The 25,124-nt window shown below is 43.6% G+C and overlaps 1 protein-coding gene across 1 annotated transcript in view; it reads right to left on the reverse strand.

The window, feature by feature from the left end:
• The window catches only part of tecta (tectorin alpha), a 112,203-nt gene that overhangs the window by 38,628 nt on the left and 48,451 nt on the right, over positions 1 to 25,124 (reverse strand). The window contains exons 9-16 of the mRNA XM_041174284.1: positions 22,509 to 23,098; positions 18,310 to 18,883; positions 15,491 to 16,089; positions 13,660 to 14,227; positions 10,070 to 10,269; positions 8,478 to 8,858; positions 6,741 to 7,024; positions 4,017 to 4,297 (exon numbers count right to left, since the gene is read on the reverse strand). Coding sequence (XP_041030218.1) covers positions 4,017 to 4,297; positions 6,741 to 7,024; positions 8,478 to 8,858; positions 10,070 to 10,269; positions 13,660 to 14,227; positions 15,491 to 16,089; positions 18,310 to 18,883; positions 22,509 to 23,098 — 3,477 coding nt within the window. The remainder of the gene's footprint in view (positions 1 to 4,016; positions 4,298 to 6,740; positions 7,025 to 8,477; positions 8,859 to 10,069; positions 10,270 to 13,659; positions 14,228 to 15,490; positions 16,090 to 18,309; positions 18,884 to 22,508; positions 23,099 to 25,124) is intronic.

Below are 25,124 nucleotides of genomic sequence, written 5' to 3' on the forward strand. Positions count from 1 at the left end.
TAGTGAGGGGTGCAGCAGGCACTTCTGCAGCCACAGACATGACTCCAGCATGATGTGTTGCCTCCCTAGTGCCAGGGTCAAGGATGTCACAGAACAGCTGCAGGGCATTCTGAAGGTGAGGGCGAACTGTCAGAGATCGTGGTTCACATTGGTACAAACAACATAGATAGAAAGAGGGATGAGGTCCTGCAACAAGAATTTAGGGAGCTAGGTAGCAGATTAAAAAGGCAGGACTTCAAAGGTTGTAATCTCTGGATTACTCTCTGTGCCACGTGCTAGTGAGAATAGGAATAGGAGGACAGAGAGGATGAATGTGTGGCTGAAGAGATGGCGCAGGAGGGAGGGCTTTAGTTTCCTGGATCAATGGGTCTGTTTCTGGTGCAGGTGGGGCCTGTACAAATCGGACAGGTTGCACCTGAACCAGAATGGGACCAACATCCTTGCTAGGAGGTTTGCTAGTGCTATTGGGGGGAGTTTAAACTAATTCAGCAGGGGGATGGGATACAGAGTGGAGGTACAGTAGGGGGTGTTGCACATCCAAATATAGAAGAGAAACTAAGTCAGACTGGAAGGTAGAGCAAATTTAGACCTGTTAAGGCACAAGGGAATAATGCAAGGCTGGATTGTATATATTTTAATGCAAGGAGTCTTACAGGTAAGGCAGATGAATTGAGGGCATTGATTAACACATATAAATATATTGTTGCTATTGCAGAGACATGGTTGAGTGAAGGGCAGGACTGGCAGCTCAAAATTCCAGGATATAGAATCTTCAGGCATGACGTGGGGATGGGGGGTGGGTGTAAAAGAGGAGCTGGCGTTACACTATTGATCAATGAGTCAATTACTGCAGTAAGGAGAGATGGTATCTTAGACGGTTCCTCAAATGAGGCCATATGGGTAGAACGTAAAAACAAAAAGGGGGCAATCAATTTGCTAGGAGTGTACTATAGGCCTCCAAACCATCAGGGGGAGATAGAGGAGCAGATATGGAGGCAAATCTCAGAGAAGTGTAAAAATAATAGGGTAATAATAGTAGGGGATTTCAATTTCCCCAATATTAACTGGGATAGTCTTAGTGTGAAAGGCTTAGAGGGGGTGGGATTCTTAAAGTGCATCCAGGAGAGCTTTCTGAGCCAGCACATAGCAAGTCCTACAAAGGAAGGGGCAGTACTGGACCTAATCTTAGGGAATGAAGCTGGGCAAGTTGTAGAAGTGTCAGTAGGGGAGCATTTTGGGGATAGTGACCATAACTCTGTAAGATTTAAGGTAGTTATGGAAAAGGACAAAGGTAGACCGGAAATAAAGATCCTGAATTGGGGGAAGGCCGATTTCAATATGATAAGACAGGATCTGGCCAAAGTGGACTGGGAGCAGCTACTTATAGGAAAATCTACATCAGAGCAGTAGGAGTCATTCAAAAAGGAAATAATGAGAGTTCAGGGCCAACATGTTCCTGTAAAGGTGAAGGGTGGGACCAACAAGTCCAGGGAACCCTGTATGTCAAGGGGTGCAGAGGATGGTTAAGGGGAAGAAAGGAGGTTTATGGCAGATACAGGGGGCTGAAAACAGCAGAAGCCCTAGAGGAATATAGAAAGTATAGGGGGTGCTTTAAAAAGTAATTAGGAAAGTGAAGGGGGTCATGAAAAAACACTGGTGGGCAAGATAAAGGAAATTTCCAAGGCATCTTATATATATACTAAGGGTAAGAGGATAACCAGGAAAAGAGTAGGGCCGTCTAGGGACCAAAGTGACAATCTGTGTGTGGAGCCGGAGGACATGTGAGGTTTTAAATGATTACTTTTCGTCTGTGTTCACGAGGGAGAAGGAAGATGTAGGTGTAAAAATCAGGGAGGGGGACTGTGATATACTTGAACAAATTAGCATTAAAAGGGAGGAGGTATTAGCGACTTTAGCGGGCTTAAAAGTGAATAAATCCCCAGGCCCAGATGAGATGTATCCCAGGCTGCTATGTGAGGCAAGGGAGGAGATTGCAGGGGCTCTGACACTAATTTTCAAATCATTTCTGGCCACAGGAGATGTGCCAGAGGACTGGAGGACAGCGAATGTGGTACCATTATTCAATAAGTGTAGTGGGAATAAACCAGGTAATTATAGACCAATGAGTCTAACATCAGTGTTAGGGAAACCATTGGAAACAATTCTGAGGGACAGGATTAATCTCCACTTGGAGAGGCAGGGATTAATCAGGGATAGTCAGCATGGCTTTGTCAGGTGGAGATCATGTCTAACAAATATGATTGCATTTTTCAAGGAGTTAACTATTTGTGTAGATAAGGGTACTGCAGGTACTGTAGTCTACATGGACTTCAGTAAGGCTTTTGACAAGGTCCCACATGGGAGAATGGTCAAGAAGATAAGAGCCCATGGGATCCAGGGCAATTCGGCAAATTAGATCCAAAATTGGCTTAGTGGCAGGAGACAGAGGGTGATGGTCAAAGGTTGTTTTTGCGATTGGAAGCCTGTGACGAGTGGTGTACTGCAGGGATCGATGCTGTTTGTAGTGCACTTTAATGATTTAGATGTGAATATAGGAGGTATGATCAGTAAGTTCACAGCTGACATGAAAATTGGAGGTGTCATAAATAGTGAGGAGGAAAGCCTTAGATTACAGGACGATATAGATGGGCTGGTAAGATGGGCAGCGCACTGGCAAATGGAATTTAATCCTGAGAAGTGTGAGGTGATGCATTTTGGGAGGACTAATATGGCAACGGAATAAACAATGAATGGTAGTACCCTAAGAAGTACAGAGGATCAGAGGGACCTTGGGTGTACATGTCCATTGATCCCTGAAGGCAGCAGCACAGCTAGATAACAAAAACAAAAATTGCTGAAAAAACTCTGCAGGCCTAACAGCATCTGTAGAAAGAAAAACAGAGTTAATGTTTTGAGCCCATATGATTCTTCTCTGTCTTTCTCTCCACAGATGCTGCCAGACCTGCCGAGTTTTTCCAGCAATTTTTGTTTTTGTTTCAGATTACTGCATCTGCAGTATTTTGCTTTTAGCACAAGCAGTGGTGGTTAAGAAGGTATATGGGATACTTGCCTTTATTAGCCAAGGCATAAAATATAAAAGCAGGGAGGTTATGTTGGAGCTATATAAAACGCTAGTTAGGCCACAGCTGGAGTACTGTGTGCAGTTCTGGTCGCCACACTATAGAAAGGATGTGATTGCACTGGAGAGGGTGCAAAGGAGATTCACCAGGATGTTGCCTGGGCTGGAGCGTTTCAGCTATGAAGCGAGACTGGATAGGCTAGGGTTTTCCTTAGAGCAGAGAAGGCTGAGGGTGTGCCTGATGGAGGTACTCAAAATTATGACAGTCATAGATAGGGTAGATAGGCAGAAACGTTTCCCCTTAGTGGATGGGTCAATAACCAGGGGCATAGATTTAAGGTAAGGGGCAGGAGTTCAACCCTCACAACATTTAATAAGTATTTAGATGAGCATTTGAAATGCCATAGCATACAGGGCTACGGGCCAAGTGCTGGAAAATGGGACTAGAATAGATAGATGCTTGATGGCCGGCATGGACACGATAGGCCGAGGGGCCTGCTTCTGTGCTGTAAAACTCTATGAGTCTATGAGATGCACAAGGGCAGCAGGTACATGAGAACACCACCACCTGGAAGTTCCCCTCCAAGTCACTCACCATCCTGACTTAGAAATATATCGGCAGTTCCTTTACTGTCGCTGGGTCAAAATCCTGGAACTCCCTCCCTAACTGCACTCTGGATGTACCTACACCACATGGACTGCAGCGGTTCAAGAAGGCAGCTTACCACCACCTCCTCAAGGGCAATTAGGGATGGGCAATAAATATTGGCCCAGCCAGTGATGCCCAAACCCCGTGAAATAATAAATTTTTAAAATTATACCTATATCACAGGAAGCACTGATAGCTCAAAGACCCAAACCCTCGCTCAACTCCAGGAAACATCAGAAACCCCAATTCCAGACCCTGGCTTCCAATCTGTAACCAGCTCCTTCTTACAGCAGTTTTCCCGGCGAATCCAGTCAGTGCTCAGGATCCCTCTTGAACGACAGGCCTCTCCATATGCTGCCAGCGAGCTGCAGATTTGTGATTTCTCATCCCAGTAGCAAGTATCCAATCCACAGGACTTGTAAAATGGCATGGGGTTGATGAATCCATAACACGGCTGGAAGAAGCCCTTCATTTCAGTGAGTTTCAGGCACTTTCCTTCATTCTGTAGCTGAATGATGTCCTGGTTATCACAGGTGAGTGATAATGCAGCGTACTGATCTTCATCACAGCTGTGGGATAGACAGAGCCTGTCAGTATCTTCAGAAAAGAAAGCAGACATCCGATTTGCTTCTAAAACCTCATTCACTAATACTGGTGGGGGTGAGGAAAACCATAGGCCGGGATTTTCCAGCCCGGTTGTGGGTGGGACCCGCTGTGGGCGAGGCGGCGCCTCAGCCAGAATCCATAGACTTGTGGCGGGATTGTAAGATCCCGGCGGGCGGGGAAAATCCCACCCACGGAGTCAAAATAGTAAAAACAGTAATGGAGGTCTGGAGAAGCTGGTTTGGATGGAATGGTGTAAAAACCATATTTACATTAGTAGATGAAGGTAAGGATTTTGAAATCAGTGTGCTGTGGATGGGGAGTCAATGGCCTATTCGGTAATAGGAACCAATACTTAGTACAGAAGTGGACTAGTTAGAACTTAGTCCAGGGTGAAGGAGGGAGGATGACTCTGGCAAGACGTTATTAAACAAGATTGAGGTTAATTGGGATTGAGAATAATAAATTAGCATCGATAGAGGATTGGTTAAAAACATAAAACAGTGCAGGAATAAATAGATGATTTTCAAGTTGGTTGGGTGTAATTAGTCGGGTCAATCCTTGCGTCTCAGCTATCTACAATCTATCTCAATGATTTACGTGAATGCACCAATTGTAATGCGTCCAAGTTTTCCAACGATACAAAGCTAAGTGGAAAGGCAAGCTGTGAGGAGGACATAAAGAAGCTGACTGAGCAAGAAGGTGACAGATGGAGTGAAATTATCCACTTTAATAGGAAGACTAGAAAAGTAAAATCTTTTTAAAAAGGTAAGAGACTAGTAAGAGTTGACTTAGAAGAGTTGGCACTAAGTGATTTGGGTGTCCTTGCAAACAAATTACAGAAAGTTAACATGCAGGATTTCGTTAACATATCAATAGCACAGATGCCACCTTGACAGAGTACACCTTCTACAGAGTATTTAACTCGCAAATATAGTGAGTGAGGGAATTGTGTGCAGTGAGGAAAGACCTGCTGTTCTGGTCCTTTAAGATAACAAGCAGCCCAAGAGGGAATGAGAGACACTGAGATCTGAGAACTGAGGTCCGGAGCCATTAATTAGTTGAAAAGGTACTGTAGGTGATTGATTGGTAGGCTTTACAGTTATTATTTTCTCTAAACTAAGGCAATAGTTTAAATTGGGACTGGAGAGATATAAGTACTGTATTAAATTTATAGCTTAATTAATTAAACTATGGACACCAGTATGATCCACAACCACCACATCTGGAGTAAGTATCTGCAGATCAAGGAACATCAGCTCAGATCTGATGAGTTAGAGTCCAAGCTTTCAACTCTGCAATGGATCAGTGAGGGAGCAAGTTCCCTGGACACTTTGTTCCAGGGACAGTCACATCCCTTTGATTAAATATGTCACATTTGATAGTACAGAACTTGAATATTGCTGAAAAGAGAGACATGTTGCTGAAGCTTTTCATCTTACACTCATCAGGACAAACATGAGTGTCAATATGTTCAACCCTTGTGTCTTTTTTGAATTACCTGAGATCTTGGGAGCCCATAATTCCCCATTGCTTTCTCCATGGTAATGATTTGGCCAATCAGAGTCAACTTGCAAACCAATCAGCAACCTTTTCTCTTGTAGTATAAATTGTTGTGATTGTTTGAAGTTTGACACTCTAGCATTTGTCATAATGAGTGCAAGACAAAAACTTTCAGCAACATGTCTCTCTTTTCAGCAATACTTCACATTTGGCCCATGGTTAGGGATAGGAGGGTGCAATTATGTGTGAGGCAAGAATGGGGATGCAGAAGACTAACCCTTACACTTGTCTCTGCAGCCTGTATAGATGAGAGTAGGGTCCACAGGACTTCCCTTTCACAAAACCATGCTGAGTCTGCCTGATTGCATTAAGATTTTCTAAATGTCCTGCTATTACCTCCTTAATAATGGAGGTAATCATTTTCCTTATGACAAATGTTAGAATAAATGGCCTATAGTTTTCTGCTTTCTGTCTCCCACCTTTTTTGAACGAAGTTGTTACATTTGAAATTTTCCAATTTGCTGGGACCTTTCCAGAATCTAGGGAATTTTTGAAGATCACATCCAAAGCATCTGCCATCTCTGCAGCCACTTCTTTTAAGACCCTAGGATGCAGGACATCAGGTCCAGGGGACTTGTCAGCTTTTAGTTCTGATAGTTTCCCCAGTACCTGTTCCCTAGTGATTGTGATTGTTTTAAGTTCCTAATATTCCAAAACTGCTAACCTGCACCACATTTTCTCAGCACTCCCTTGCGTAATGAATTCCCACCCGTTTTATCCAAATAGCTGACACTGGAAACTCTGGTGGGATCAAATTACAAGTGCAGAGTGTGACTGTTCTGATGGTGCAGTGGGATCATGGATATTCAGACCCTGTGTAAGCCTGTATGAGACCAAGAACTTTACCTGTTCTGCATGCCATTGGTTTTCCAGCTCTTTGCCAGCTCCAGGATGTTTTTTGCTGGTTTCCCTCGTGAACTTAAGTCATCATCATTGGGGTTTCCATTAAAGTTTCCGCACAGACCACACACCTTGTTCTGTAGGCGCTCCCCCATCCTGATAGATAGCAAATTAAACCAGTTGTATTGGATCTGAATACCTTGAACAGTATCGATTATCAGGAATCCCTCAGCAGTTGAGATCTTTGTCAGGCCTGTGGCCACGGGAATTGTGACAGTGGTTCCATTCACCTGGCAGACAGGACAATGTTAGTCACAGTTTTTGGGAAGAGACATTTCTGCACATTTCTCCTTCTTCATCAGGGACTCTTTATGTGTAAGACATTGTGAGCAGCTTGATGAAGATTTCTTTGAGTAAGTATTTTAAGCAAATTCATAAAGGCAAATTTTTAGAAAGAGTCATTGGGGAAATTTCCACTTTTACCAGATGACTATAAAGAGTCACCAGAGGAGTAGTTATCCAAGAAAGGTATGTTACCAGACCCAGGTGAAATTCAGAGAATATTGCCATTAAAAAAGCCCAAAGAATTTAAAAAGAGATCACATCATAGACACAGACAGAGAGAGAGGGAGCGAGGGGAAGAGCTAAACAGAGAAATAGAGAGAGGCAGAGATAGACATGGAGACCCAGAACAGATTGAATGAATGAGAAAGGGAGTTACAGTGAGAGAATGTAGGTGACAGAATAATTGTTAACGAGAATGGAGAGAGAATGGAGGTGATCAAGAGAAAGGACTGAGAAAGAATCAATGTAAGATGGAGATAGAATGTAAGACAGATTGAGAGAATAAATGAGAATGAAAATTTAAGAATAAATTTAAGATGTGTACAAAAATTAAAGTGAAAGCGAAAGAATGTGACAGTAAGAGGAAATTGATGAATATGAGAGAATAAATGTCAGAGAGGAATGTTTCTAAAAGAATGAATGTGAGAAAGACAAAAGAAAGAGTTGCATTTATGCAGTGCATTTCATATCTTCAGAACATCCCAAAATTCTTTACAACCAATTAAATACTTTTGACTGTTGTAGTACAGAGAAAGCTGGCAGCCAATTTTGCATGCAGCAAGCTTCCAGAAAGAGCAATATGATAATGAGCAGATAATCTGCTTTAATGATAAATATTGAGCAGGATATCGGGGAGAATGCCCTTGCTCTGTTTTGAAGGTTACTGTGAGATCTTTTACACCCACCTGAGAGTACAGACAAGGCCTTAGTTTAAGGCCTCATCTGAAATACAGTACTTCTGACAGTACAGCACTCGCTCAGTACTGCACTGGGAATGTCAACCTAGATTGTGTTCAAGCCTCTGGAGTGGGGATCAAACTCACAACCTCTGATTCAAAGTGCTACTTACTGAGCTACAGCTGAGAGCAAGAACGAATGCATGAAAGAGAATGAATGTGATACATGGATTAATGTGTATGAGTGAATAAAATGAATGCTTGGGGAAAAACGGAATTTGAGGTAGAGAATGAATGTGACAAAGATAAGAAATAGATGTTACAAAGTGAGACTGAATGTGAAATCGAATCAATGTGAGAGAATTTGAAAGAAAGGAATGAATGTGTGAGTGAAACAAATGTAAGAGAAAGGGTTAGAAGGAGAAACATCAGTGTGTGAATGTACAGAGAGAAAATGCACATGAGAGAATGAATGTGAGGGGGAAGGAATGTGAGCATTTACCTGAACTGTGTTGCCTGTGATGAGAATCTGTTCCTCGTTGATATAAAGATAAACAGGGGAGATCACAGTCATGTTGGGTGAACTCCATTTGTCAAAATTTATTATCAGTTGAAAGGAGATGTCTGGAAGTTTGTGACAGATTGTTGAGAGGACAAATGAGCAGGCAGCAGGAAATCGCAGGAAGGCCCCATCAAAGGTCTGGAATATGCCTCCACCAGCAGCGATGCAGTAAGAGCCTTTATTACTATAACAGCCCCGGATCCCATTGCGGAGTGAGCATGATTCCTCGCTCTTGCACTGGCGAGAGTCACACTGGACCATATTGCGTCCCATGCACCGACAGTGTTTCGAGCAGTTAGTGTTCCAGAAAAACTGCCCTGGCTGAAAAAGACAGAAACATTTTCAGGAAAAGCCAACTAACAGCTCAACTCCTGGAACAAGCAGTGAACCTAGAATAGCTTCAAAATTCAGATGAGAAATGGTAAGTTCCTTGCTGCTCCCCATTATAAGGATTGTCAAAAAGATAGACAGAGCTCAGTGATCCCACAACCAACAGATCAGACTTAAGCTCTGTAGTCCTGCCAAATCCATCCATGAATGGTGGTGGACAACTAAACAACTAACCAGAGGAGGAGGCTCCACAAATATCCCCAGACAGGAACCTGGCACATCAGTGCTAATGACAAGGTTGGAGCATTTGCAACTACTTTCAGTCAGAAGTGCCGAGTGGATGATCCATCTCAATCTCCTCCAGAGGTCCCCAGCATCACAGATGCCAGTCTTCAGCCAATTCGATTCACTCCACGTGATATCAAGCTGAAGGTACTGGATACTGCAAAGGCTATGGGACCTGACAATGTTCCGGCAATAGCACTGAAGACTTGAGCTCCAGAACTTGCAGCGCCCCTAGCCAAGCTGTTCCAGTCCAGCTACAACACTGGCATCTGCCCGGCTATTTGGAAAATTGCCCAGGTATGTCCTGTACACAAAAAGCAGGACAAAGCAAACTCGGCCAATTACCGCCCCATCATCCTACCCTCAATAATCAACCAAGAAATGGAAGGGGTCATCGACAGTGCTATCAAGCGGCACTTACTCAGCAATAACCTGCTCACTGACACTCAGCTTGGGTTCCGCCAGGGCCACTTGGCTCCTCAGTCAAAATCCTGGAACTCCCTCCCTAACAGCACTGTGGGTATACCTACACCACATGGACAGCTGTGGTTCAAGAAGGCAGCTCACCACCACCTTCTCAAGGGCAATTAGGATTGGGCAATAAATGCTGGCCCAGACAGTGAAACCTACATCTTGTGGTTCTGCATCCCTTAAACTTAACAACAAGCTATTCATCCCAGATATGAAGTTATCAATTGAACTCTGACTTCAACAGGTTTCTGGGGGAGACAGTTCCAGATTTTCACTCCCCTTTGAGTGAAGGAGCTCTCCCTAAGGTCATTGCTGGCTCTAATTTTAAGATTCTGCCACCTTGTTCTGGATATCACATCAGAGAAAATAGGATTATGAAATCATTTTATCTCTGTCTACAAAGGTGTCAAACTTAGGTCCAATTTCAAAAGAACTTCCCAACATACCTCGTAGTATTTGTCATCTGCCACACAGCCACAGTCCTGAGGCAAGATGCATGTTCTCCCGTTGAGCAGGAAGCCATCATTGCACTGACAGCCTTCTATACAATAATGGTTACAGTCCCGATGGGCTTTGAAGGTGGCACAGCCTGGTTGGCACACAGACATACAGTTCTCATAGTGACTGTTTATAGGACAATTGATCACTGCAGGGAAGGAGATCAAATGGGAAACATTTACCAAAAAACAAATTCACTATTATATTGTAATTTGCCTTTTGATTCCATAGATTTCATTTAATTGCCTCAAAGTATTTCTATTAACCTATCAACTTAATCAATTACCTCCTCAAAAATATTTATATAACTTTATTAAATGGCGCTCATTATATGATTCAAATTATATTTTTATTAATTCATCACTTGAAATGGATTGAACACTAATGAGACCAAAATCTCCAGCCAAAAGTTTGAAGAATTATATTCTCAGATCAAGACATAGTCTGTTAGCTATAAATTGGCATAAAATAGTTCAACTCATCAATATCAAAAACAAATCAATACCACCAATTAGCTCACTTAGCAATTGCAGAGGTCGAGCAACCTCCTAACCCCATTGAATTCAACACAAATGAACCTCAAGGTTCAATATCCAATAAGGAAAGTAACCCAAGTCACAAAACATTGCACTTATCCTGATTGAATAACATCAATAATGGAATAGAATAATTCCCCAAACAGTACAGAATATCCCATTTATCCAATAAGAATAACCTTCCCACCCAAAAACATGGCAGAGTAACATCCACCCAGACTAAATTCCAGTCCAATAATCCAATATTGACTATTCCATATTATGTTTCTTCCCACTCGGTGACAGGCAATGGTGGCCTCAATTAATTCAACAATTGTGAAAAATAACGTCAGCAAGAAACTGTGCAGAATGCCTCTTCCTCACCTCATTTCAGTGCACAGCAAAAGTTCCAAGTTACACCATCATCCAGCATTAATCCCAACTATTCCACTTTCTAAATGTGTACAAGGACTTCTTAAAGACATTTAATAAAAGACATTTGATAAAGTGCCAAACAACAGGCTGGTCAGCAAAGTTAAAGCTTGTGGAATAAAAGGGACAGTGGCAGCATGGATACAAAGTTGGCTGAGTGACAGGAAATGGAAATGGTGTATGGTTGCTTTTTCACACTGGAGGAAGATATATAATGAGGTTCCCCAGGGATCGATATTGGGCCCACTGCTTTTCTTGATCTGCATTAATGACCTAGACTTGGGAGTGCAGGGCATAATTTCAAAATTTGAAAACTTGGAAATATTGTGAACTGTGGGGAATATAGTGATAGGCTTCAAGACATGTGGCAGATTAAATTTAACACAAAAATATGAAGTGATACATTTTAGGACGAAGAATGAGGAGAGGCAATAGAAAATAAAGGATGCAATTCTGAAGGGAGTGCAGGAGCAGAGCAACCTGGGAGTATACGTGTATAAATCATTGAATGTGGCAGGACAGGTGGAGAAAGTAGTAAATATGCATACAGGATCCTGGGCTTTATAAATAGAGGCATAGGGTACAAAAGCAAGGAAGTTATGGCGAACATTTAGAAAACAGTGGTTCAGTTTCAACTGGAAAATTGTGTCCAATTCTGGGCATCACACTTTAGGAGGGAGACAAAAGCATTAGACAGGGTCAAAGAAGATTTACAAGAATGATTCCTGGAATGAGGAAGTTCAGTTATGTGGATAGATTGGAGAAATTGGGACTGTTCTTAGAGAGGACTGAGAGGAGATTTGTTAGGGGTCTGGACAGAGTAGATTGGGAGAAACTATCCCCATTGACAGAAGGAAGGAGGAGCAGACGACACCAATCTTAAGGTGATTAGCAAAAGAATCAAAGGTGACATAAAGAAAAAAGCAAAATACTGAGGATGCTGGAAATCTGAAACAAAAAACAAAAATTCTGGAAAAACTCAGCAGGTCTGACAGCATCTGTGGAGAGAAAGACAGAGTTAATGTTTGGTGTCCAGCTGACTCTTCTTCAGAGCTAAGTAGAGTAGAAATGTGGTGAAATATATGCTGTTTAAGAGGGGAGTGGGACAGGTGAAGCTGGATAGAAGGCCAGTGATAGGTGGAGACAAAGGAGAGATTGTGAAAGATGTCATAAACAAAAGGTCAAAGTGTTGTTAATAGTGGGGGTTCTGTCTAAAGGAGGTGCTGATGGTGACATTAAGAGTGGAAAGCTGAATGTGATAATGGCAGGACCAGGGTAAGTACTCGGGAAAGTGACAGATGATCCTAGTGGGAGTGCGATGGGGGAAGGGGATGGTGGTGGGAAAGAAGATTGAAAAGGCTAAAAGCTGGGGATAAAAATGGAAAAAATAAAAAAAATAACAATAATGAAAATAAATGAGGAATAAAGAAAGAAAGAAATAATAAAAATGAATGTAGAAAAGGGGTGGGGTCAAAAAGTGGTGGGGATGGAGGAGAGAGTTCATGGTCTGAAGTTGTTGAACTCAATATTCATTCCAGAAGGCTGTAAAGTGCCTAATCGAAAGATGATCTTCTCCCTACTAGGCACTTTACAGCCTTCTGGACTGAATATTGAGTTCAACAACTTCAGACCATGAACTCTCTCCTCCAATCCCACCACTTTTTGATGCCCCTTTTTCTATATTCATTTTTATTTTTAATTTTTATTGATTTATGTTTTATTTATTCCCACTTATTTTCATTATTTTTTTTTAAATTTCCATTTTTATTCATTGTTTATCCCCAGCTTTTAGCCTTTTCGATCTTCTTTCCCTCCACCGTCCCCTTCCCCCATCCCACTCCCACTAGGATCATCTGTCACTTTCCAGCGTACTTACCCTGGTCCTGCCATTATCACATTCTGTTTTCCACTCTTAATGTCACCATCAGCACCTCCTTTAACCAGTGCAACCACTATTAATAACACTTTGACCTTTTGTTTATGACATCTTTTGCAATCTCTCCTTTGCCTCCACCTATCACTGGCCTTCTATCCAGCTCCACCTGTCCCACCCCACACCTTAAACAGTATATATTTCACCACATTTCTACTCCCCTTAGCTCTGAAGAAGTCATACGGACTCGAAACGTTAAATCTGTCTTTCTCTCCACAGATGCTGTCAGACCTGCTGAGTTTTTCCAACATTTTTTGTTTTTGTGACATAAAGAAAAATGTGTTTACGCAGTGATTGGTTAGGATCAGGAATACACAAAGTGCAGTGGAGGCAGATCCAAACGTGGCATTTAATAATGGAAAGAAATTCGCTCATCAGTCCTAGTATACAGCGATACCCCATTCACTTAACAGAATAGACTGTGGTGAAGAATAAGACTTGTACTGAGAAACAATCCCATTGGATGGTAAATTGTTAAGAGATTTAAGGGCCACCTCCGGGTATAGGTCTTGGGGTGAGTTGTTATTGAGGACTGGGATCCTTATGCCGCAGCGGGAGATGGTGGAGTGACTACTATAGAATCTTCATTCAATGAGATTGAAGAGTTTATAAACTGGGGTTAGATGTGAAACGGATTGAGTCTGGCTCAGTGACTTACTGCACATTGTAGTGTTCCTCCAGCCGTGTAACTGGACTCCTTGAGCCTGGCAGCTGCTGCCGTAGTTCTGAAGCCAGTTACAGGCCGTTTGACGATTTCCACGGTCGATGCACGAGTCGAAAATACAATTGTGATAAAAGAAAGTGGGGTTGACCTTCCCATGGCAGCGGCTGAAGATATCATACTTCGAGACGATGAGTGCGCAGAGCTGCAGCATGTCCACTGGGAGACTGAGAACCTGCTCACATGCGGGACAAACTCTATCGCAGCCCAGCTCACAGAATGATGTCCTGCCCACCATCCAGCTCTCCGCAAACTCCAGCATATTCCTTGCAATCCTGCCGTCTGCTGTCTGCAGATCATCGGCTGGGTCCCCATTGAACTGGCCACACAAACCACGCGTGGAGTTGAAAAAGGTCCTGGGAACGGTCACTGATAAAAAAGTGTTCCAGTCATACATCACCTTGAGTCCGAAATCACTTTCTAGAACCAAGTAGATGCCAAACGAGTAGAGATTGACTTGGCCACGGCCCAGTTTGAGGGGCAGGTAAATCCGTTCCTTGTTCACCTGAGGAAGGAAAATCTTACCCGATTAATAATGATTGAAACGAAGTGTCCTCTCCAAACCCACCAACCGGCTGTATCTCCCGCCCGTCCCAAATCGCCCCCGCCCGCCTGCTCCATCCCCCCACCCCAATATCTGAGCTATCCTCCGTAATGGTGTTCTTCACTGTACCTAAACTATTCCCCACACCTGTGCTACACCCTGTAACTGTACTGTTCCCAGTACCTGCACTATTCTTCCTAGCCGTGCTATTCCCTATGCTATTGCAGAGGGATCTAGGTGTTCTACTACATGAGTAACAAAAAGTTAGTATGTAGGTACAGCAAGTAATTAAGGCTAATGGAATCCTACCCTTTATTATGAGAGGGATTGAACATAAAAGTAAGGATGTTATGCTTCAGTTATACAGGGCATTGGTGAGCCTGCACCTTGAATACTATGTGCAGGTCTCCTTATTTAAGGAAGGATGTAAATGTGTTGGAGGCAGTTCAGAGGAGGTTTACTAGATTGATACATGGAAAGAGTGGTTTGTCTTATGAGGAAAGGTTGGACAAACTGGGCTTGTTTCCATTGGAGTTTAGAAGAGTGAGGGGTGATTTGATTGAAATATACAAGATCCTGAACGGCCTTGACAAGGTGGACATGGAAAGAACGTTTCTTCAGGTGGGTGAGTCCAAAACTAGGGGGCAGTGTTTTAAAATTAGGGGTTGCCCTTTTAGGATAGAGATTAGGAGAATTTTTTCTCTCAGAGGGTTGTGCGACTTTGGAATTCTCTGCCTCAGAAGGTGGTGGAGGCAGGGTCACTGAATATTTTAAAGGCAGAGGTAGATAGATTCTTGTTAGGCAAAGGAATCAAAGGTTATCGGGGTAGATGGGAATGTGGAAATTGAAACACAAGGTCAGCCATTATCTTAATGAATGGCAGAGCAGGCTCGAGGGGCCGAATGGTCTACTCCTGCTCCTAATTCATATGTTCTTATTCCCTGTACCTGAACTATTCCTGGTCCCTGTGCTAATCCCTGTATCTGTGCTAATTCCTACATCTGTGTTATTCCCTACATCAGTCCTATACCCTGTACCTGAACTATTTCCAGGGCTATTCCCTCTACTTCCCCTGTGGGGAAGTGACACGTTTTCACCACTCGCCGGCTAGAGAAATTTCTCCTCATTTCCCAGTTACTTTCTTCTATTTATTTTTTCTAGTTTTGGACTCCCTCCTTGGCACTCTGTGCTCCTACCCCCGATCGCCGTCTAGCCTTCGCTCACCATCACTGTATGTTTATAGCCTTTGGAGGCGCTGATATTGTAACCGTGAACTTTAATCTCCACCTCGTGAAGCCACAGAGCCAGCGACGTGTTGCGATCTTCATTCTTGGTTCGTACCAGGAAATGGGGCAGATGTGGGGAGCCTGGGGCCACGGTGCTGATGATGTGGGAACAGGTGCTTTGCAGATCATAGGCCAGGGTGTCAAAGGTGTAGTAATGACTGTAACCAGACACAATGCAAATTGCTTCGCTACGGGGGACACAGTAATACAGCTCATTGCCTTCTGAACAAAACTCATCGACTCGGCAGGAGCCGCTCTCACAATGCAACGCATTGTCGGATCCATTACAGTAGCAGCGGACCTGGCAATCTCTACCCACCCAGAAGGTCTCGTTTGTACGGACATCCAAACCTTCATAGACGCAGCCGCAATGGCTCTTTGGGATACAATGACCATCCTTTAAGGCAAATCCCTGGTCACATTGACAGCCCTCCACACAGGGAAGGTTGCAGTCCACATCGTCTTCCAGGGACAAACAGGTCATTGGACAGGCGGAAGTGCACTCGGCAAAGTGACTGTTCTCAGGGCACGGAAGAGCTGATGGAAACAGAAGAGAGCGTTAAAAGGGGAAGTGCTTCGGTTTGCTTACAGTTCCTGATTTCCGCACCCTTTTAAAGAATCTCTATTCGGTAGAAACATTACCTAGTGTCTATCAATTCACACAGAGCCCGAATGGGGCCCAAATCCTATCCCATTCCGTGCGGAGTTCGTTAACTCCCAAACTCTGGATGGGGGAGATGAAAATCCACTGAGCACATTTCTAAGTGTGGGCCTTAGGATTTAGCTTGACAGTGATACCCCGAAGTTGAATAGCCCATCATGGGTTAGTCATGAAGAATCGGCACCTGGGCATTAGGAAGCTGAGGAAAAATAAGATCCTGAGGGGACTTGACAGGGTGAACACTGGAAGGATGTTTCCCCTTATTGAAGGGTCTACAACTAAGGGACACAGCTTAAAAATAAGATGTCTCCCATTTAAGACAGATGATGAGGAGAATATTTTTCTCTCTGAGGGTCATTAGTCTGTGGAATTCTCTTCCACAGAGAGCAGTAGAGGTTGGAACATTAAATATATTCAAGGTTGAGTTAGACAGATTTTTGACTGACAAGAGATTTAAGAGTTTTGGGGCACAGGCAGGAAAGTGGAGTTAAAGCCACAACCACATCAGCCTTGACCTTATTGAATGGCAGAGCAGACTTGAGGGGCCGAATGGCCTACTCCTGCTCCTAATTCATTTTTTCCTATGTTAAACTTGTCCTTGTGGAAATATGAGAACAATACAGGTCAGGGTCGAAGGCCTGTGTTGAAATATTACCTCCTGCATAAACTTCACAGATTTTATCGATTGCAGCTTTCAAGACTGCAATCAATCGATAATTATTATAGAAGTGTATTAGATTTTTATTGCTTAAGAGTATGAAAGGATATGGGGTAAAGATGGGTAAATGGATTTGAGGTATAAATCAGACATGATCTAATTGAAAGGCAGAGCAGTCTTGAGAGGCTCAATGACCTCCCTCCTCGGATGCTTCAAGAACTGCCCCTCCCTGTCAGATGCAAACTGCAGATGTTGTGACCAGAGTGGCATATTGATAGACATACCTCCTGATCCTCACCCAAATCCAACATTTCAGCTGCTACAGATGCTATGGGCAGCAGTTTGCTGGACATTTTGGAGAGTTGAGAGATAGTAATCAAACTAACATGCAGTTCCATGACCTTTATTGGATGGGGGTTGGAGTACAAGAGTAAGGAAGTCTTGTTGCAATTAAATAGTGCTTTGTTGAGACCACATCTAGAGTACTGTGCTCAGTTTTGGTTTCCTTACACATGTAAGGGAGTATTTACTTAATAACAGGTAAATTGAAGGTTCATTAAATTGATTTATGGGATGGTACAAGGCTACAGGTACTGGGTGCCGGATGGTACAAGGCTACAGGTACTGGGTGCCGGATGGTACAATGCTACAGTACTGGGTGCCAGATGGTACAATGCTACAGGTACTGGGTGCCGGATGGTACAATGCTACAGGTACTGGGTGCCGGATGGTACAATGCTACAGGTACTGGGTGCCGGATGGTACAATGCTACAGTACTGGGTGCCAGATGGTACAATGCTACAGTACTGGGTGCCAGATGGTACAATGCTACAGGTACTGGGTGCCAGATGGTACAATGCTACAGGTACTGGGTGCCGGATGGTACAATGCTACAGGTACTGGATGCCGGATGGTACAATGCTACAGGTACTGGGTGCCGGATGGTACAATGCCAAAGTTTCTGGGTGCCGAATGGTACAATGCTACAGGTACTGGGTGCCGGATGGTACAATGCCAAAGGTTCTGGGTGCCGAATGGTACAATGCCACAGGTACTGGGTGCTGGATGGTACAATGCTACAGGTACTGGGTGCCGGATGGTACAATGCCAAAGGTTCTGGGTGCCGAATGGTACAATGCTACAGGTACTGGGTGCCAGATGGTACAATGCCAAAGGTTCTGGGTGCCGGATGGTACAATGCTACAGGTACTGGGTGCCAGATGGTACAATGCTACAGGTACTGGGTGCCGGATGGTACAATGCTACAGGTACTGGGTGCCGGATGGTACAATGCTACAGGTACTGGATGCCGGATGGTACAATGCTACAGGTACTGGGTGCCGGATGGTACAATGCTACAGGTACTGGGTGCCGGATGGTACAATGCTACAGGTACTGGGTGCCGGATGGTCCACATTTTTCTTCCGAATTACTTACGGCAAAACATGCTGCTTCTCCAGTTAGCTTGTGTGACCTCAGCACCAATGCAGGCATCTGCATAAGCCTGCAGGGAACTGCAGAGGGCAGTTATGTTTCCACCATTTAAACACATAGTGTAAAGGCAACTTCTGAAAAAGGGAGAAGGATTGACAACTTCATGACAGTTGAGAAAGGAGCTGTTAGTGGGATCATTGATTATTCCACATAAAGAAATTCCTTGATACAAAATTAAATCCTCATTTGTACATACAGTGTACAACTCCTCACACTGCCCATTACATGTCATATCATCAGCAAATGTCTTCCAATTATCCACAAATTCTGCAGCATTTTCTGTCACTTTTCCATTGGCTTTACGGAAGTCATCAGTCGGATTACCATTAAAGTATCCACACAGCCCACAAGTGTTGTTGTAATACGCAGTGGACAGTGTTAGATTTATACGATCCTCACTTGAATACAGGATTTGGAAACTGCTGTTTAATTCCACCATGGTGTCATTTCCATTCCGATAGATCTTCAATTTTCCAGACGAATGCATAAATGGCAAGGAAATTGCAAAAGCATTCACCTAAAAACGTGATCAAAATAGTTACTATTCATGTAGTAAAATGAAATTTGGGGGAAGTTTCAGTGTATAGACTGAAACTAGCTCACTGCACTCAAATCTACTTTTAAGGCACATTGAAGTTCAGATACACCCCAAACACTGCATCATAGTACTCTGATACACCCCTCCCTGCAATACTCTCAGATGGACCCCTCATTGTATTACTCTGATGTGCCCCTCACTCTAATACTCTGACATTAACACTTTGACTCCCTGAAACATTCTGACACACAGCAGACTGTTAGCTTTGATGCATCCTCATGTAACACTCTGATATGCCCCACATCCCTCAGTATAATGTTCAATAGATCGCTCATCCCTCAATGTAACTGTCAGGAAGATATAATAATTCTCATAATGTTATTGGGACTTATTGTAAAATAGTGGCACCTGTGTCTGTATGTGTGTGTGTGTGTGTGTGTGTGTGTGACAGACTTAACTGGATTAAAGGCAGTTGGTCTGAAGGCTTTGATATAAACATGGGGGAAGTTTAGAGTTTAAGGTGTTAAAGGACATTTGTATTTTTAAATAAACCACACTAGATTGTTTTCAAAGGAGGGTTGAATTGTGTCAGCTAGCCAAGTGAAGTTTAGAAACAGTGTGTTTATTTTTCCCAAAGATTACTGCTAAAGCTTTGGGCTATGATAGATTTTTATTATCAGGAAGGTAAAGTCCAAAGACATCGTGAAACTTTGGGAATTTGCATTCAAAGAGGAAAATATGTATATAAGGAGCAAAGGCTGTGTGTAAGGGGAGGCATTTTTAAGATCTGGCAATTGTGAAAAGCCTTAAGCATCTATGCCTCAAGCTGCTGTTGTCAAAGAACTGAAGTTAAGAAAGCTCACTTTGAATTTGACTGGTTCAGGGTATTATGTGTCACCTTGCCCATGTTCTTTAAAATCTGTCTTAATGTTGCCTTAACAAAAGTGTAACTGGGAGTCAGATTAAGTAGGGGATTTAGAGGTTATCATAGGAATAATTTGTAGATCTATGTGTGCATTTAAAATCATTTCTCTTATTAATAAATGTTTAATCTAGTTTTATAAAAACCTGTAAGACTTGGCTCATCAATAACATCAATGACTGAATTCAAGGCACACATCTTGAAATTTACACAAATTGCAAAACAGGTTGTGGAAGTTGTTTCAAGTTTCCCTTTGGGATTTGAACAACTCAGCACTTACCATTGGCTGTGCCATAACAGTAACACTCTGATACACCCCTTACTTTATATCCTATGCCCTTGACTGTAAAACACTCCAACATGCCACACACCTGCCCTCAGTACAACATTCACTTCCTGTTGCAGAATGATGCTTTTTAGAGAGTGCCACAGTGTTATAGACTGTCACAGTCCAGGATATGGGGTATATCAGTGAGGGTTACATCAGAGTGTTACAGTGAGGGTTACATCAAAGTGTTACATCAAAGTGGGGTATACCAGAGTGTTACAGTGAAAGGTGTAGGGTATATCAGGGTGTTACATTGACAGATGTGGGTGTATCAGAGTGTTACAGTGAAGAGTGTGGGGTATATCAGGGTGTTACATTGAGGAGTGTGGGGTATATCAGGGTGTTACATTGAGGGGTGTGGGGTATATCAGAGTGTTACCGTGTGGGGTATATCAGGGTGTTACAGTGTGGGGTATATCAGGGTGTTACATTGAAGGGTGTGGGGTATATTAGGGTATTCCAGTGAAGGGTGTGGGGTATATCAGAATGTTACAGTGACAGGTGTGGGGTGTATCAAAGTGTTACAGTGAGGGGTTTGAGATATATCAGAGTGTTACAGTGAGGGGTGTGGGGTATATCAGGGTGTCACATTGAGGGGTGTGGGGTATATCAGGGTGTTACCGTGTGGGGTGTATCAGGGTGTTACCGTGTGGGGTATATCAGGGTGTTACATTGAAGGATGTGGGGTATATCAGGGTGTTATAGTGTCGGGTATATCAGGGTGTTACTTTGAAGGGTGTGGGGTACATCAGGGTGTTACAGTGTAGGGTATATCAGGGTGTTACTTTGAAGGTGTGGGGTACATCAGGGTGTTACAGTGTAGGGTATATCAGGGTGTTACAATGAGGGGTGTGGGATATATCAGTGTTACAGTGAGGGGTGTGGGATATATCAGTGTTACAGTGAAGGGTGTGGGATATATCGGTGTTACAGTGACGGATGTGGGATATATCAGTGTTACAGTGAGAGGTGTGGGATATATCAGTGTTACAGTGACAGGTGTGGAGTATATCAGGGTGTTACAATGTGGGGTATATCAGGATGTTACATTTAGGGGTGTGGGGTATATCAGGGTGTTACAATGACAGGTGTGGGGTATATTAGTGTTACAGTGAATGGTGTGGGGTATATCAGAGGGTTAGAGTGACGGGTGTGGGGTATATCAGGGTGTTACAGTGTGGGGTATATCAGGGTGTTACAATGACAGGTGTGGGGTATATTAGTGTTACAGTGACGGGTGTGGGGTATATCAGGGTGTTACAGTGTGGCGTATATCAGGGTGTTACAGTGTGGGGTATATCAGGGTGTTCCAGTGTAGGGTATATCAGGGTGTTACAGTGTGGGGTGTATCAGGGTGTTACAGTGTGGGGTATATCAGTGTGTTACAGTGTGGGGTTTTTTATGGGTGTTACAGTGTGGGGTTTTTTTATGGGTGTTACAATGATGGGTGTGGGGTATATTAGTGTTACATTGAGGGGTGTGGGGTATATCAGAGTGTTAGTGACGGGTGTGGGGTATATCAGGGTGTTACAGTGTGGGGTATATCAGGGTGTTACATTGAAGGGTGTTACAGTGAGGGGTGTGGGGAATATCAGTGTTACAATGACAGGTGTGGGGTATATTAGTGTTAGAATGAGGGGTATGGGGAATATCAGAGTGTTACAGTGATGGGTGTGGGGTATATCAGGGTGTTACAGTGAGGGGTGTGGGGAATATCAGTGTTACAGTGAGGGGTGTGGGGTATATCAGAGTGTTACAGTGAGGGGTGTGGGGTATATCAGAGTGTTACAATGACAGGTGTGGGGTATATCAGAGTGTTACAATGACAGGTGTGGGGTATATCAGAGTGTTACAATGTGGGATATGTCAGGGTGTTATATTTAGGGGTGTGGGGTATATCAGGGTGTTACAGTGTGGGGTGTGGAGTATATCAGGGTGTTACAGTGTGGGGTATATCAGGGTGTTATAGTGTGGGGTGTATCAGGGTGTTACAGTGAGGGGTGTGGGGAATATCAGAGTGTTAGAGTGACAGATGTGGGGTATATCAGGGTGTTACAGTGTGGGGTATATCAGGGTGTATTAGTGTGGGGTGTGGGGTATATCAGGATGTTACATTGAGGGGTGTGGAGTATATCTGGGTGTTACAGTGTGGGGTATATCAGGGTGTTATAGTGTGGGGTGTATCAGGGTGTTACAATGAGGGATGTGGGATATATCAGTGTTACAATGAGCAGAGTGGGGTATATCAGAGATTGATTCTGCAAGGGTCAAGGATATGGTAAGTTTTACAATGATAGTAAGGGATGGATCTGAATGTTAAGTTGATAGATATGGAATATTTTCTCAGTTTTTACCTTGATGATGTTTTCACTGCCTCCAATCTTTATTTCATGATCAGGGAATTTTATAGTCAGTGATTTTATCCAGGAACCGTTGACCATTTTCTTTCTTCCCAGATTGATTTCAAAATGTGACAGGTTGTAACTGTTTGAGCCACAGATTTTGAGAAGTGTATACGCATATTCATCCCGGAAATCAAAGGAAACTCCGTCAAAAGTTTGCAGTCCGTTTTTGCGGGAGACCGTGCACACAGCTGCTCTCTTGGGATAGCATCCTAGAATCCCATACTCCACAAGACAGAATTCCCCTTTGGGGCAAGTCTCATTCACACACAGCACCTCTCCATGACCCTCACATAGGCAGCGCAGGGTGCAGTCTTCAGTTGCCCAGAATTTTGTTTTGAAGGAATAGTAACGTTCATTGAACTCACAGCCACACTCCTCAAGTGGAACACAGTTATTACCACTGAGTACATAGCCCTCATCACACTGACAGCCCTCAGTGCAGGGCCTCGTACAGTACAGGGGAGAAATCAGGTCAGTGCAGGTGGCTGGACAGCTGCTGGTACACATCTCATAATGGCTCCATTCAGGACAGGGTAACGCTAAAGGAGAGAAAGAAGATGATTATTCCTAATGAAATAATCAATGCCTATGGGAATTTGGATCCCCAGCTTAAGCACTCCTTCCATTAACCTGCACTCTCTTTGATATATCAAAGTGGTCAGTGGTCTCAGGATTCCAAAGGCAGTAAGTGATGTTGACAATGTAATGTTATGTGAACAATTAAACACATTGGGGTGCTACCAGCATTTGGTGATGGCTCAAACACATCCTGGACATAATCCCAGTTATGCTTGCAAGTAAAGAGCATAAGCAGCAAATAATAGACAGGGCTAAGTGATCCCACAACCAATGGATAAGATCTAAGCTCTGCAATCCTACCACATCCAGTCATGAATGGTGGTGGATAATTAAACAACTCACTGGAGGAGGAGGCTCCACAAATATCCCTATCCTCAATGATTGGGGAGCCCAGCACATTAGTGCAAAAGATAAGGCTGAAGCATTCACAACAATCTTCAGCCAGAAATGCTGAGTGGATGATCCATCTCGGCCTCCTCCAGAGGTCCCCAGCATCACAGATGCCAGTCTTCAGCCAATTCGATTCATTCCACCTGATATCAAGAAACAGCTGAAGGCACTGGACACTGCAAAGGCTATGGGCCCTGATGATATTCCAGCAATAGTACTGAAGCCTTGTGCTCCAGAACTTGCCATGCCCCTAGCCAAACTGTTCCAGTGCAGCTACAACACTGGCATCTACCCGGCTATGTGGAAAATTGCCCAAGTATGTCATGTACACAAAAAGCAGGACAAATCCAGCCTGACCAATTATTGCTCATCAGTCTACTCTTGATCAGTAAAGTAATAGAAGGGGTCATCAACAGTTCTATCAAGTGGCACTCATTAACAGTAACCTGCTCACTGATGCCCAGTTTGGGTTCTGCCAGGGCCACTCAGCTCCTGACCTCATTACAGCCTTGATTCAAACATGGACAGAAGAGCTGAAGTACAGAAGTGAAGTGAGTGACTGCCTTTGACATCAAGGCAGCATTTGACCGAGTGTGACATTAAGGAGCCCTAGCAAAACTGGAGTCAATGGGAATCAGGGGGGAAACTCTCCACTGGTTGGAGTCATGCCAAACACAAAGGAAGATGGTTGTGGTTGTTTGAGGTCAGTCCAGTTCCTGTACATCACTACAGGAGTTCCTCAGGGTAGTGTCCTCGGCCCAGCCATCTTCAGCTGCTTCATCAATGACCTTCCTTCCATCATAAGGTCAGAAGAAGGGATGCTCACTGATGATTGCATAATGTTCAGCACCATTCATGGCTCCTCAGATACTGAAGCAGTCCATGTCTAAATGCAGCAAGACCTGGACAATATGCAGGCTTGGGCTGACAAGTGGCAAGTAACATTCACATCACACAAGTGCTCGGCAATGACCATCTCCAACAAGAGAGAATCTAACCATCGCCCCTTGACGTTCAATGGCTTTACCATCACTGAATCCCCCACGATCAACACCTTTGGGGTTACCATTGACCATACGCTGAACTGGACTAGCCATACTAATACCGTGGCTACAAGAGCAGGTCCGAGACTAGGAATCCTGGGATGAGTAACTCACCTCCTGACTCCCCATCATTTTACTTCTTTCTGCCACTTTCCCAACCTCTCTCTCCCCAATTCATTCCATCATGTACGATCTCTTTCTCTATTTTCTCATCCCTTTCCTCTTCCTTAACTATTCCCTCTTTACGTTCCCCTATTCTCCCCATTCTGTCCTTATCCCTCTTTTTCCTCTCCCTTTTATTTCCTCTACCCCTTGCCATCTCATTCTATTTCATGTCTCCCTTTCCCACTTTTCTCTGGTTCACTCCTCCCCCTCACTGTTCCCCTTTTCTCTCCTCCCCTTCTTCCACACCCTCTATTCCTTCAAACCAGCCTCTTCCTAACTGTGCTTGCAATGATAGGTGGCACGGAGTATCTCTTTTTGTGATACATTAAGCAAAGTTGTTATAAACTAACAATCTGGGACAGTTGCATTCACTGGGGTCAATTTTGGT

Source organism: Carcharodon carcharias, chromosome 25 (genome assembly GCF_017639515.1).
Source record: "Carcharodon carcharias isolate sCarCar2 chromosome 25, sCarCar2.pri, whole genome shotgun sequence".
In the NCBI taxonomy this organism is placed as follows: Eukaryota; Metazoa; Chordata; class Chondrichthyes; order Lamniformes; family Lamnidae; genus Carcharodon; species Carcharodon carcharias.